The sequence below is a fragment of the Crassostrea angulata genome, chromosome 7, assembly GCF_025612915.1.
Source record: "Crassostrea angulata isolate pt1a10 chromosome 7, ASM2561291v2, whole genome shotgun sequence".
NCBI lineage: Eukaryota > Metazoa > Mollusca > Bivalvia > Ostreida > Ostreidae > Magallana > Magallana angulata.
Genome location: NC_069117.1, coordinates 23,613,646 through 23,630,138, shown reverse-complemented (window position 1 = coordinate 23,630,138; position 16,493 = coordinate 23,613,646). Strand labels below are relative to the sequence as shown.

Genomic DNA, 16,493 nt, shown 5'->3' with positions numbered 1-16,493 from the left:
CCTAGTGTACAATATACTAGAATCTAGTATACAATATATCTAGTGTCCAATGTATACTGACCCTGGTAAAGCAGCAAACAATACTCAAGATTTCATGATAAGCTGGGAGAATTTTGCAGAAAACAAATAGGACATAGACAATTATCAATATACAGATTCTGGTGGGGAATATGAAAAATGGTTAAGTATGGATTAATTATGAAAATTAAAAATAAGGTATTTCATTAACCATGTTTTCAAAAAAAAAACTTTTGCATGGAGTTACATGTATCGTAAAGATGTGCACTAGGTAAACAAATATTATATGTACATAGAATTTGAAGTAGAAATTGGTGCAAAAACAATCTGTTCTTCCCGGTACCAATACAAGTACATGTATAAAGGTTTCATTCACTGTTATTTCTATCATTATTGTGCATCAATTGTTTTTCTGTAATATTCTTTAGAAATTCGGTCACTGTTAATGATTTTCAACATTATGAGAAAACAGTTCTGCAATGAAGACCTTTTTTTTTTACAGACATGCTTGGGGAAATGCAATGTATTTAAAATTACTTTTCATTTTGCATAATAAAAAAGTCTCTCTGATTGCATTACAATTTTATTACTAGACATTTCACTTGCTGCAATGTACTTGTTGTCGTCCTATTTCAACTTTGTACTTTTCGCGCTGTTTTGAAATTCTTTGCACCCAATTTATTTACACTCCCGTCATAATAACAAAAGACGCACGAAACATTCACAATCGCATCCAAAATAAGAGGCATGGAGCCGAACAACAGTTTATGCGCTTGTGACTTGTATTTTGACTTGGCTTCCTTCAAAATGTTTTCTAGTCCGAAACTTGACTTTAAACACTTCATATTTTAAAGATTTAATAGAGGCAAACCCTTGGATTGATTTTGATAGGCGGACGTGCATGTATGTACATATATATAAAAAAAATCTTCGTTATATACATGTAAGTACCTAACTACAATATTGAATATTTAAATTAATCTAAAATTCTGTTGATGTCTAAGTTTTATATTTTTACGCATACATATATATTTAAGTACAAATTTAAAATAGTGTAAATTGCATTTGTTGTCGAATCTGTTTTCTTCTTTTTTTACTTCAGAAGTTACATGTATCTAGGCGCTTATTACAGTTTTCGTTTTTTGACTTTTATCATATCAAATCCTATTAAATTAGTACTTTAATTGGTATGATATATAAAATTCAGTTAACAATTCAACTCAATCAATTCTTTTTCTTTTTTATTGAATTTTTTTTTTCGTTGCAAAATAATAAAATAAAATTATCGTTACGTATAAATAATAACAAATCAAGCAATTTTTTAAAAATTGTGCTAGCAGACCCGAGTGCAGTTATTTGCACTTACATAAAATTGATAAAAAGTGATCATATTTCTTTTCAACATTACATTTTGACGAATATTGTTATGTAATAATGTATGCTATTGCCGAGTTCAGACGTTCAAATTGACGGTAAAATTGCTATATCCTGACCAAAATATTATTCTCATACTACATCTGTTTTCTTGATTCATTTAATTCATGTAAATATTTTTTAATATTCATTTGATAAAATATAGTTTTGATTATATGCTATTCCTCTATTCCTCAAGATACAAAATATTTCATATAAGTTGCAAGTGATGTAAATCTTTATATAATATTTGTAATGTAAGGTTTGTCTCGAGGGGTGTTTTTTTTTTCTTTTTAAAAAAATTCCTATACAATGGCAATTGAGCGACCTTTGAAGCAATTGTTGCAATTTCTTTTACAGATCATCCATATATGTCATGGTATAAATGTAAAAGTGTGTAGCTTATTAGTTCTTTTAACTTACAACTGCTACAGTATGTAAATACATTTATAAAACATAATGGGATGGATCAATATTTAAGATCGCTATCAGCTATCGATCTACATCAATGATCTCCTTCATTTGTCCGACCCCAGACGATGGAATTGTCGTGTGCAGAGTTATTTACCGTAAACACTACAATGAGAAGTACACAGCTTAATTATGTTTAATATATGTTATCAAATGTTGGATCATCTTTTTGATGCCGACTCCAGACATTCAAACTAACCGTAAAATAACAATATTTTAATACCACATCCCTTTTTGTTTCTAATCATTGACTTCATGCGCGGATCTAGAGGGGGGGTCGGGGGGGTCCCGACCCCCCCTGGAAAATGAAAATTTATTAAATTTACATAGTAAAATTATCGCGAAAATATGCCTCGGACCCCCCCTGGCAAACACAATTATCCTTCGGACCCCCCCTGGAAAAATTTTCTGGATCCGCGCATGGACTTCATTCAATCTGAAAATAAAAAGTTAAGATTAAAAAAGCCGACTATGTTGTTTAACAACGGATACGAGATTTTATGTACTTTTTGTTAAAACCAAATTTTATCAAGTATAAAGTTTTTATCATTGCATTTACGTGTAATAATAAAAGATGTGACCTACAGAAGTTTGTAAACTGTAGATTTTTTTTTTGTCAATTTAGTAGTAAATTACAATTTCATTATAAAACTTTCCGGCATGAAAAATGCAGGTTATATTGCTTTTTAAAGTGTGTCTCGGAAGAACGTTTCATTACAAAATACACATAATTGCCCGGATCAATATCTAAGATCGGTATCAGCTATGGATATACATCAATCATCTCCTTCATCGCCCGACCTCATACGGTGAAATCGTCGTGTGAAGAGTTATCTACCGTTAATTTTAGATACGGGATATTTTCGTTATGTTTAAATTAATATTAAAATATGCATTCAATTTACCATATTTTGACCTTATTTTAAAACAATATGTAATGATTATTTGTTCAAATTTCATGCATCCTTTTGTTTACTAAATTAATCCTCAGCTTCGATCTTCAAATTAAAAGTACTAGTTGAAACGATAGTCAATATTTTCAGGGACGTATATACTTAGTATATACGTCCCTGATATTTTGAATAAGATACGTGCATAAACCTGATTTTGATAGAGTTTTTTTAATTTGTTTCCAACAGTTCAAAAATGAATACGATTTGACTATGCAGTAAAAAACGATGGAATTGTGCGTCAAGTGCATGCGTAAGTAAATCATTTATTATTGTGACGTGTTTCAACTGAACTTAAGTTATACACATTGAAATATAACATATTATCACACCTGAGCCATCGGGCCTATATGTCACTGTTTTAAATTTTAATACAAATATAAAATTCAGCCTGAAAGTTTGGTTTGTTCAGAGTTTCTCATTTCAAATAATGTCATATGTATACATGTGTTTGGTCGAATAAATACCGGTACTAGTATATTAATATTCTATTTTTATTTTTTTTTTTGACATTTCTGAAAATACAATTCTTACTTATCTATGTTAAGATCGGTATCAGCTATCGATCTACATTAACGATCCCCTAGAATTGTCTGACCCCAGACGGTAGAATATTCAATTTATAAAATAAGTTACGATAATCTTTTTTTCTATTATCATTACTTTTTTAATAAAGGAGCATATCTATTAAATCCCCTTTGACTTTTCAATATTCAGATGAAAAACAAACATGTGACTGCAAGATTTCATTCACGTGATTTTAAAAAAAAAGAAATAATCTGTACAAATAAATGCTATAAATTAAAGGGAAAATAGATCAGCATCTGTTTCTTCTTCATATTTCTCGTTATTGCATACAAATTAATTACCAAAAAAAAAAACCATAATTGGCTAAATCAATATTTTAGATCGCAGTCAGCTATCGATTTATATCGGTGATCTCCTTCGTTTGTCCGACCCCAGACGATGGAATTGTCGTGTGCAGAGTTGTCTACCGCTAACCTCTGATCAAAAAGTACAGTGTACAATGTTACCATATATTAGAATATCTTCTCTAATGCCGACTCCAAACATTCAGACTTACCGTAAATTAAAGATATTTTAAATATATCTAATTCTCATTTTTAATTAGCTGTTTCAATGCTTTATTTTTTTTAATCCTCGATTGTTTCATGCAAATAAAGTCATATAAAATTGATTCTTTTTTTTTTAATGATATGTTGAATAAAAGATGTATTAGAAATAAAACCTTTTTGAATTTTTATAAGTGTTTTCAATCATAACTGAATGTGAATGAACTACGGCTATATAATTTACAAAGAGCGTGCATTTTCAAGTGCAAGACGAACATATTTAATTTATTTAAATTGAGTCATACATGGAGTTTCATTGATTTTTGGGGTCTTATTCTTAGTTCTATCAAGGCTGGAATAATAAAAAAAAATCTACTGTCAGATTGTATATATTTCTTTTCTTTTTTACTACTATTTACTTCTTTTAAAGAAGTTAATAACGTCTTATTGCATTTAAGCATAAGTCGTATACAATATATATTCAATTCATTGATATTACTCAAACTACATTGTATATTTTTGTAGCTCTAGAATTTACAAATAATATACTGATGTATCACTCTTTCTTTTCTCTAAATTCAAGTAAAATAAAATCATTTGATTGCAATTTTTCTTCTAGATTAATTATTTAATTGCATTGATGAAGACAAACTAAAATAATTAGCATTTTTAAAAGAATAAACCCATATTGATGATTTTTATTTTAATAGTCATATAAATAAAACGATTATTAACCCACACTCTAAAATAGATTCAGTGGCGTCGGAGGCAAATTGAAAGTATGGGGGTTAGACTCATCCGAATTCTTGACAACTTAAAAAAAAGGATTATGGTCATGATTATGCCTAACTTTGCTAAAAACATGGGAGAACTAACCCACATCCCACCCCAGCCTATAATATTCACTATTAAATTGCAAATATAGGCTTATGAGTTATGATAACAATAATTGTATCTCGTTATTGCATACAAATTTTCAGGTATTAAAACGTAATTATGTCAATCCATATTTAGTATTGCTATCAGCTATCAATCTGCATCAATGATCTTTTTCATTTGTCCGACCCCAGACGATTGAATTGTCGTGTACAGAGTTGTCTACCGTAAATATCGTTTAAGAAATACACATCTTAATTATGTGTGATATATGTTATGAAATATTGGATTATCTTTTATGATGCCGACTCTAGACAATTAAACTAACCGTTAAAAGATTACATCTTTAAGCATATTTTTTCCATTAGTTGGGTAATTTATTTTTTTATTCGATTTTTTCCAATAAGATATGCTTCAAAAAAATTATTATAAGCTAAAGATTATTGTATTTACAGGTATTTCAAAAAGCTTTTTTTTATACATGTATAGAACTATTATTGTGGGTGCAATTTCAGAAACCAGACACGATATTATATTTACAACATTTCTTTATATTACGGTATTTAGACATCTTTTTAAAACGAAAATTATATAATATATATAGAATAATTAATATTCAAATTTTGAAAATAATAATTTTACCAGTGATAAAAATCGAGAAGTTGAAATTAATATTTTTTGATGAAATATTTCTTTTAGATATAGATAAAATAAATTTATTTGCTTTTTAGACATGAATATATACAGAAAAAACACATGGATAGCATATGACATATATTTTCAAACGATTTGCAAATAAATAAACATTTTTACATGTTTACCAAAAAGTACACGCAGATTTAATTACAGTGATTGGAATACACTGCAAATTCATAATAAACAATAATATATCATGTAATATAATTTATTAAAAAATACACCTACAAGTGTAATTGGTAGGATCCGTATTTCAGATCGCCCTCAGCTATACACCTACATCATTTGTCCGACCCCAGACGATGGAATTGTCGTGTGCAGAGTTATCTACCGTTAAATTCGCATTTAGAAGTACATACCTTAATTATGTTTAATGAACGTTATCAAATATTGGATTACCTTTTATGATGCCGATTCCAGACAATTAAACTAACCGTTAAATTACCATAGTTTTAAACATATTTATTTATTATTTTCCATAAATATATGAGATAGATTTTTAAAATCCTCTATTCTATATAAATATAAAAACATTATTTTAAAATAAAAGTCATCTATAGTTTGTTTTTAAACAAAACATTGAAAATAAACATTTATTAGAAAATAAAAGTTATTGCATTTCAAATTCCAGTTGATTATTAATTTTACTCAATTCTGATTCTATATTTATGTTAAAAAACTGGGTAAATATGTGTACGAATCTTTTAATAAGAGGGACAACTTTACCATCAGACGTGAATAAGCGTAAATCAAGTTTATATATAACTACTGCTTTGTTGATCTTTTTGATATTTTTTCATCCACTTTATACCTTTTATATATATTTATATAACCTGCCTTCCACCTGTACCCACAATTATTGTAAAGTACTGTTAAATTGTATGCTATGGCAATGTATGTAATGTATACGCCAATAAACTACTACTATTAATAAATAGTTCGTGCATTTTCAAGTACAAGAAAAAGTCATTATTACATTTTTTTCATTGTACAAGGTTTCTTAATAAGAATCCCCTTAAATATAAAAAAATATGTATCTTCCTATTTAGATTCTACTTTTGATATGAACCGAAGAGATGACGTATAATTGATTGAAATACTTCTTTCACGTGGATAAGTTATTTTTCTTTCAGACAAGAATGTATATACATCAACAAACACATGCATGGTCTACATGACATGTATTAATAAACAAATGACAGGCAAAAATAAATATTTTCAAGCGTATAAATAAAGTTGACTTAATTACTGTCATTGGAATACACAGCTAAATAAATAGCCACATTTGTGTATCATGAATAATAATCCAATTACAATACACATAATTGCCCGGATCATATTTAAGATCGCTATCAGCTATGGATCAACATCATTGATCTCCTTCATTTGTCCGACCCCAGACGATGGAATTGTCGTGTGCAGAGTTACTTACCGTAAACGATAAATAAAGAAGAACATATCATAATTATGTATAATAGATTATTATTTGATTTCATAATTTTATTGAAAATGCCGTCTACAGACATCCAAACTGACCGTAAAAACCTACTTAATGTTGAGCAAAACGTCCATTTTCCTTTTTTTTTAAATCGTATTGTAAAAACAGTTTCTCTCTTACATGTTTTTATATTTGTACTGTAAATTCCCTAATATAAAAGAGTCTAACATAATTTTATATATATAATTATATAAAGCTCATGAAAAATTGAACCTAACTTAAAAAAAACTCATTTTTTGTGATAAATATCTTTACTTTCATGTTTCTGTTTTCTAGAAAACAATTTTAAAGGAAACAATATGAATATTTAAGATATTTTGTTTTTCAGAAACGTTGTCTATTTAATGAATATAATGATGATGTAACAGATTTCTCCGACTTGTTATCGCGTCTTGGAAATCTCGATCACACGTCCACAATAAAACAATCAAAATGACATCAGTGTGAGTACGGTTAACAGTTCTTTACAGATAGGGGAGGTTAATCGGGAATTGATGGCCGGAGATACAGGGAGTTTATAACGGGAATTAATCAGCCGGGCGTTCTCTCGCAGCGGGGACCGGACGCAGAGTATTTCATCTTGGCAGCAAAAGAAAAAGTTTCTGTATTTAAATGACGCCTTGCTGGAGAAAATTTATATCTAAACGCCCATGAAATTATGTTTCTAATCTTCTGATTCTGATTCTGTTTGATTCTTCAAGCGAATTATCGTCGAACATAGCTTTCAACAGTATTACGAGATCATTAGGTAGAGAAATCGAGAACATCAACGTAATTTATGCAACTTGGTGGATAACAAGTATTTCGATAAATTATTTTAATTTCAAGTCATATTCTTCAGGTGAAAAGATTAATTTTAATGAAATGAATACCCCAAACAAAATTAATATACTTGTGTATATATATATATATATATATATATATATATATATATATATATATATATATATATATATATATATATAGTTTTCATCAATACGGAAGTCTCTTCAAAATTTTGACAATTATATGTCTTTTAAATTGTCTTCTAAGAAACTTAATATCAAATTGTTAAGTCCTTTTATTCACAAATAGTTTGAAATGATTCTATAAAAGGGATATTTTGATAATTGATAAAAGTAGCGATCTAATTCTCAAAATTAAATCTTTTAAAATCAAAATAAGATAAAATAATTTTCATTTTTGCAAATATAAAAAAAAATTGATACCAGGGATATTCAGAAATTCAAATTGTTAATTGATTGTAGACAGCCTTGATGGAAAGAAAAATGTCCGTGTATTACCTGGCAATATCTTCCCCTGACATTTACCTGTCCTAATTAATTAACACAGGTATCATGCTTCCTCCCTGACCAGGTGAGAAACACCCCCCTCCATGGCTGCCAGTCTGACACGGGGGTACACCTGACAGGTTTATGGGGGATCTAGTTCACTTCATTCAGGTATGAAGTGGACAGGTAATATACAATTCACTTTAAAAATACAAGGGGAAAATGGCAACCGGCAGGTAAACTGCAGACATGTTATACACGTGTATACACATTATCCAATTCCACATATTACATGAATAAATTCCATTAAATTACAAAAAGTATCGTTTTACTTTTTATTTGACTTTTTAATAGTTTACGGTTTCCTAACAAAAGGTCCGGTATTACTTTAAAAATTTTGCTTGAAAAAAAAAATACGGGAAAATATGATTTCAAGATTTTAACATGTTTATAGAATGATAAAAAAAAATATATTCCCCTGTTTTAAAGATTTAGAACCAACACCATTGTTTTTACGTCGGATAATTAAATTGATCCGTCAACGAATTAACCTGGCATCTGGCATATGAAGCTCTTCAGCCGACTCTTTCCATTCACCACTTGTTTGGTAATTAATTTATTGCCATAATATATCAACAACGCCGTTAATAGATGCGCATTCATTACATAAGACGCATTCGCATGAACCCCAAACAAGTAAAATATTTTAAAACGGTTCAGAAAAGAATTTGATTCAGAGTCCGGAACTGGGAGGGGTACTTTTAATTTTATACATGAGGAAAATGAAAGGCGAGAAAATCCAGTCCTGTTGACTTTTCTCTGAGTTTTCTTTTGATCGAATTCGTGCTTTGTACACAAAAGTGGAACCAGTGAACAGTGCGGATCAAACAGCCTTTTCAGTTTTGTAATATGTGAAAGACGGGAATAAAAACAAAGAAAATATCAGTTTAATTAGAATCTTATCAAATTTATGGAGAGTTTTTATCTTATGAAGACCATTGCGGCACGCCGCTCGTGCCTCGCTAGCAACCGGACGCCACAGATCGCCAGGAAGCGGGGAGTGAGGCATTTTATTCCGGTGGCCAGACCTAAGTCCTCTTTGTAAACAACAAACACAGCTCATTGCTCCAGAATTCCGATTCAATTACTAATTGCATATAAAAAAAAATTAATATCAAAATAACCTCTCTCTCTCTCTCTCTCTCTCTCTCTCTCTCTCTCTCTCTCTCTCTCTCTCTCTCTCTCTCTCTCTTGTAGAAAATTGACCATAATTTAGTTACCTAATATAAAATTTAAAACATCACATTTGAATTTAATGTTAACTTCAGGAATAAAAAGGAGGAATTCCGATGGGTGAACTTGAATTTCATTTTCGACCACGAACATTGATGGAAACAAAATTACCTATTCATAACACACACCTAAGATACTGAGTTGTCGGGAAATTTGATCTTGTACAAACGTTGTTTCCCTATCTGGATGACTCCCCAATAAAGTTCTTCATACGTAACTCTGTATCTGATAAACCTGCTTACTCTGGTCTCTCCCGTATCTTTATTGCACATAGGACGAAGTTCAAAGCAAGAGTCCCAGAATGCTTCAAAATTCAGTCACAAAATCTACCGCATTACATTGTATCTATACCCAGTCCTACGCAAAAATCATAAACATATTAATGAGTAATCATTATAAATTATCCAAAAAAAAAATTTTTGGATAGCTACAGTATTATTTTTTCAAACTATAAAATCTGCAAAAATCAATATAAATATATTATTTAATTAAAATAGTCGGCGCATTTGAAAATAAGAAACGTAATCCTGTGATTAGATTTAATAATTGGAGCAAACGACAAAATAACGGTCTCAAATCTCCGTAAAATACGGTGCTGTATGGTGCAGAGAGGAACCATATTAGCTCATTAATCCCATAATATTTACTATAAGACTTTAATTGCCGTGTAATAAGGTAAACAGTCGGTGTGGCTGTAAGATTTACACCTGAAGCACACGATGAAGAAAGTTACCGAGACATCAAAGTCATCCCGGCCACCGATACCAAAGGTGAGAAAAGAATCGTACTGTCTCGGCTCCGCGTCAGCCAATCAGAACAGCAGGTTTTATTCGAAAGGGAAAAGGGGGCGGAGTTTATGCCTTATATGGCAAGCCAGGTACTCATAAAACACATTGATTCCAAACAATTTGCCATCGATACCTATCAATGATTGAAAGTATACGGAAATTGAAAGATACCTCTGAGACTATAAATTGTTAGCTACACGGCAATTTATAGAGTTGTAAAAATCGTCTCTGCAAGGTTATAGCTTGGATTGACCTCTGACGGAATATTATTGCAGTACTGTAAAATTGTAAAATATTGCACGACTGATTTATTTTCCAAAACACGGGAAAAATATTAACGGATTATTTTGGGATTTTTTTTATTGGTGTGAAAATTTGTGAAGATGGTTTTGTGTCAGGAGAACGCCAACATGTTCCAATCCCGCCACTCTCCCCCAGCAAACGGCTACAATTTTGGACACTTTTCCGGATACATGCCTCAAACTAACCAGTACCCCGCTCCAACGGGACAGACCCACGACTATGGACAGTACCAGATGGACCCCGGGGCCTTCCAGCAGGCCCCCTGCTACATGACATACGGGTCCCGACCTGTGGAAGAGTGGGTCAACGGATACGGGATCCCAAACTCCACAGGCACCGTCAGTCCTCACAGCTACTCCTACCGACCCGCCCCTCCCATGGGGGTAGACTACACCCAGCAACAAGTGTCCCAGAATAACGGCGTAAACCAGAATTTGTCGGTGCTCGGAAGCTCCCCCCAGCCTGTGTGTTCTCCCACCGCCTCTACCAGCTCCAGTGGCAGTCCCGGGTCCCCCTCCAACAAACAGCTCCGACCCCCCTATGACTGGATGAAGAAAACCTCATACGCTCCTAGTGGCCCCCTTCCTGGTAAGTATCCATTGACTAGTACATGTAGATGAAAACATTTTTTATCAAATGGTTTTAGTCCAGTTCCTGTTTACATATTTTAGTCAGAGACATAAAATTTAGAATTGCTCGCGCAAATGACTAGAGTATGTATCTGTTTCTCTTAATTTCTAGGTTAATTAATGTTATCTTTGAAAAATCAAAACGTTTAATCATTAATAATCTAAAGATTGGGAATCATTAAAAAATGGAAGAAAAAAAAACATTTCATCATTCCAAAAGACTTAAGGTGAATCATATTAAAGAAATACAAAAAAAAATATTTCCCGGTGAAAATAAAAAGGAGAATAGATTATCTATTAGATATTAAGTAAAGACATTATTAAATTAAATTATAATTTAATCTTAATTTATTTTGAAATTTTCATTGAATAAGTTTTGGACCGGTGGCAATAAGCGTGCAACAATAAACAAATAATAGAGTAATTGTTGTTGAGTACACCTTTTTCGGAGTACACCTGCAGTCTGTTACCCACACCCCGTGCTACATGTACCGTATCTGCCCCCGGGGCTGCGTGAAATCCAATCTAGGAGGTGTGAACAGGTCGTAGGGTCCCCTACAAAACCGATTGTCCGCTTAATTAAACCGACGGGACGGGACTCTTTCGTGGACAAATGCCCCACTAATCCTTTTATCCAGACCCTATTGCTCTCTGATAGAAGTTAAAATGTAACACTTTGGTTTTACAGACCATTTCAATGTTTGACAACAGGATTGTTTTGTTCATCTATTTGTTTGATTGTGGGATCATTTCTTCTTTTTTTTCAATACATGAACGCCTGTTCCGAAAATTAAAATTCCCTCACATTTTTTTCCTTTCAATTCTATAATAATTACCCTTCCATTTTCAGTAGATGTTTTGTCGTAAATGATAAACATTAATGATTTGATGATAAATAGAAAATATTGTAAGAACGATAACCATAATAATGATATTGATAGATTGTATATAAATTTTTAAGAAATTTTGCTAAATTCGAACAAGTTATGTTGATATAAGCAAACGAAATCGTGGACTTAAAATAATTTCAAATACATAAATTTGTAAGCATTTCGAGGTTTTTATTAAATGTATTTAGATTTATTTAAAACGGAAAATTGCGATTTTTGTTATTTTATAATTTTAAAAAATAATTATCAATGCACTTGAATTAAATACATTATTTTATTTTATCTCTTCTGCAAATAGTAATAGTTAAACTTAATCGAAATCTTCCTCAAAATAAAATATTTTTTATGGACTTTCGTTGCCAGAAAATAAATAAGGAAAAGTCTTTTTACGTCCGGACTTAATTTCTGTCTCATAAATCGACCCGACTCTAATATTGGACAGAGATTTGTCAAACGCATGTTTCTGGGGATCAGGCGTTTAGAGTGCTCCCCTGACGGGTCCCTAAGGAAGAGCAAACCCCCCAACACGTGCTTTCCGAATTACCATCTAGTTCACAGCTCTCTAATCAGCGAACGTGTTTTCAAATAACGTTCATGTTTTGAAAAGAGAGGTTTTAAATTGATAAGAATGACATAGATACTTAAATTAATTTGAAATCCATCAAAGAACGGCTTTGGAGAGAGATAGAGAATTGGCTTTTAACGGTGAGATTCTATTCAAACCGAGGGACTAAGGAGAGTCGTCCATCTTGCACACAGATCACCTAAAATAAATAAGAAACAAGATTTATGTAATTTGAAAGAAAGAGTTGACGAAGGAGTTATTCGGAATTTTCAGTGGCTACCGATCCCGGCTTTGCGATATTTTCAGAAAGATCAAGCTCGCAGAATACATCATAGAAAATTGCGATCGGGGTTTAAGAGTGTGAATTTTTTCATTTTAATTTCAAGCCGCTTATCAGAGCACTAATGCCACACGTCAACGTAAAGGCAGAAATATTATTTGATGTTTTTTACGGTATTGAATGGGACTCTGGTCATCTTTGATAAGAGTGTATTTAGTCCGCCGCCTCTTAGGATCAAAAGGGAACATCCCCAGATCACATAATGGTCTTGTAGACAAAACCACAGGCAGGGGACGGACGTAGATCAAATTATTTAATATCGATGAATTTAAAAACAATAAGTTATCTACGTTTCTTTCATGTTATTTCAATTCCAGTCATATTGTCAACTGTCGGAAATCTTTAAACCGATGTCGCACATTGCGTTTATTATTTTCTTTTTCTGGTATAAAACAAACACAGACATATGTCGAAGTTAAGTTAAATCAATTTCCCGAAGTGATATTTCCCAGTTTCGAGGCGAAAAAGGCGGTTTACTCTACGTTGATTAGAACATTAGGATTATATTAAATACTTGCGAACCCACATTTTGTGATTTTGGCACCGATGCGGAAACTTTTCGACCCATGAAATGCACATTAAACACTGGAATCGTGATCCCATATATATTAAAAGCAAACAGGAAGCTGGGATTGGATACTGCGCGCGCCTCAACGATCTATGAAATTGATGTCTATTAAACTCCCTTAAAATCCTTCCAAATTACACAACTTATAAAAATCATTTTCACATAAACCCAGTTTCCCGAAAAGAACTCCCCAAGTAAAGAAACCATCCTCGTTACAAATTTAAACCCCCCAAAAAGGCCTAGCTGGACACGCTTGCGTCAGGGAAGATCAAAAGACTTGAAGGACCACCCCTTGTGTGCATAGAAACCTCGCCGGGAAGTCAAGACTTTCCATTATGTTAGAAACTGGTCTTGTTCAATGATAATTCTATCTATTTAATTGAGCGTAGATTAACACCCCAAATTGATTTAGCTGTATCGGTGTAAGCCAAACAATTTCACACCTCGGATAAAGCGCCCCGCTAGCTGTCAAGTCGGTGGTAATTGGTCGTAGAAAATGAAATTTTACAAGGTTTTTGAACAGAGTGACGCAATACTCGTACATCAGTCAGGACTATCCGGCCTAGGATGGGTTGTTGGCCTTTGAAAATACGTCACGATTTAGCGTATTTATGCAAGACCAAGAACCTTTAGTAATTGTAACGGTTCTGAGCAATAAAGTTATAAGCAGAAACATGAAGGAATCATCGATATTGCACTAATAAAATTACCGTAAACATTCGTGGTTAAATGAAGTCTCTAATCTGATTACCATGATTTGTTTGCAATAACAGACACTAAGATTGTCAAATAACTAAACTAAGTTAAAACAAAGATGACACCTTGTAGTAACTCTTACAAAACACGATTATCTAATGGTTCAAAGCAACAAAATACGTGTATTTATTTATTTATTATATTGTTAATTGCACGCGAATTTGAGTTGAGGGTTTTCATCTTTAATTTACCCGAGTTGATCTAAAAATTCAAAGAATTGTACATAAGTGCTAACTTGTTCAACGTGTTTCGCTTATTGAATAATGAAAAAAAAGCCCGGATATTTTGTGCATTACAATAAAAGCTAACGGAAAATAGCCGATAGATTTATAGGGTTAAATGGAAGGCTAGGGAATACAGGTGATAATTGCAGATTCTGACCTAGTCGAGAAGGGCAACGTTAATATTTTATAACTCCTTAAACAAGAAAAACTCACTGAGGACCCGGTTTCAGCGTCATAATTGATGTTAGCTCCATCTGGTCCAATCAATACAAAATTCCCTCCAGCTCCCCTTGTTTTTCTATTATATGTTTCATATTCTCAAATCACCCAAACGTATTCTGTCTCTTAAAATATTTATAGAATTCATATTTCTACGAGCAGTATTTATTTATTCCAATAAGCCATTTGTTAAGTTTTACTTTTTTTGTTTTAGGTAAGACTCGCACCAAGGACAAGTATAGAGTGGTGTACAGCGACCATCAGCGCCTCGAGTTGGAAAAAGAGTTCCACTACAGTCGCTACATCACCATCAGGAGGAAAGCCGAGCTGGCCCAAAATCTCGCTCTCTCCGAAAGGCAAGTTAAAATCTGGTTCCAGAACAGGCGCGCCAAGGAAAGGAAACAAAACAAGAAACGCGATGAGATCAGCCCCTCAAACCCTGACATGCCGCAGATGCCACTTCCGGTACACAACTCCGCTCAGCCAATTATCAAGCAGGACCCAATGGATGACTACGGTCACGAAATGTCGCCCCAGATTCAGGATCACAAAGAGGGCATCATTCAATCCCACCATTCCCCCGAGTTCCACCAAACTCCATCCCCCGTCACAAGCAATATCAATCCCGTCATGCAACAGTCAGCTCCAATTTCAGTGATTAAGATGGACCCACAAGAGCTAGTGTCACAAGCATAATTTCGTCATTTCCCCCTATGTGCTACAATTTATATGACGTCATGCACAATCTCCCCATATCAGGTGCGTGAGACACAAGGAAGACGGGCACTGGGCCCGAATCGTGAATGAAACGAAGACTCAAAGCCGCGGACTTTGAAATAACCAGTGCCCCCTTTTAGAGTGACTAAATACTCAGAGAATTTTTTGAAGTGTCAATTTGTTAACACTTTTTGTCATGTATGATTACGCATGTATATTTATCATTATTCGCTTTCATGTCACAATTGGTACAATTTTTGCGGTTTTTGCATATTATAAGAGATATATTTATTGAAACATGTTGAAAACAAATGGAAAGATTGTACATAATAAAATACACGAGTGAATGATATACCAATGTTGTAGTTTTTGTTGCTTTCCTAACAAAGGTGTAAAATAATTACAGAATGAGCTGAAATCCAGAGCCGACTATTTAATCCGAAATCTCACATGAAATGCTCTTTGGCGGTTTTTGAATTCTTCACTAAGGATGGGTATTTCAAAAAAAAAATTACAGTACTGCAGTATGATACTAATAAAGACAAATGGTGATTAAGGTTTATTGCATTCAAAGAAAATACATGTTAAGTAGTCAAACAGGAATAGTGAAACGCAGAGTTTAGTTTATTTCTTCCTTAAGCCAATTGGTTCATCAGATACAAAGAATACATCATACATATACAAATATACAATATAAGAAATAATATGTAGCAATACACGTATTAAATGCATCAAAGTAATACAATAATTCCGGCCACAGAGGGATGAACATATAGACTACATGTAGATTTAGTATAGTACGTTATAGGGTCTACAGGAACAGGGGTAGAAGAAGCAATATTAGTAATGACGAAATGCAACAATCCTACATTTCATTCTCTAGATGGACTTATACATTTTCTTCCGAAAAAAACACATTTAAAATATTGCGATAT

General features: G+C 32.6%; 1 protein-coding gene across 1 annotated transcript; it reads left to right on the top strand.

Moving 5' to 3' along the window:
• The first annotated feature begins 10,469 nt into the window (after positions 1 to 10,469).
• LOC128192655 (homeobox protein CDX-1-like) lies at positions 10,470 to 15,916 on the top strand. Its single transcript, XM_052865522.1, has 2 exons — positions 10,470 to 11,238; positions 15,056 to 15,916. Exons 1-2 carry the CDS (start codon positions 10,731 to 10,733, stop codon positions 15,535 to 15,537), a joined length of 990 nt encoding a protein of 329 aa, XP_052721482.1. The 5' UTR covers positions 10,470 to 10,730; the 3' UTR covers positions 15,538 to 15,916.
• Positions 15,917 to 16,493: the final 577 nt, after the last annotated feature.

What these genes read in the sequence shown, in the direction of transcription:
- LOC128192655 (XM_052865522.1), top strand. Translation starts at nt 10,731, where the DNA reads ATGGTTTTGTGTCAGGAGAACGCCAACATGTTCCAATCCCGCCACTCT. An exon ending in TCCTAGTGGCCCCCTTCCTG is followed by an intron (nt 11,239 to 15,055) that starts GTAAGTATCCAT and finishes TTTTTGTTTTAG; the next exon opens with GTAAGACTCGCACCAAGGAC.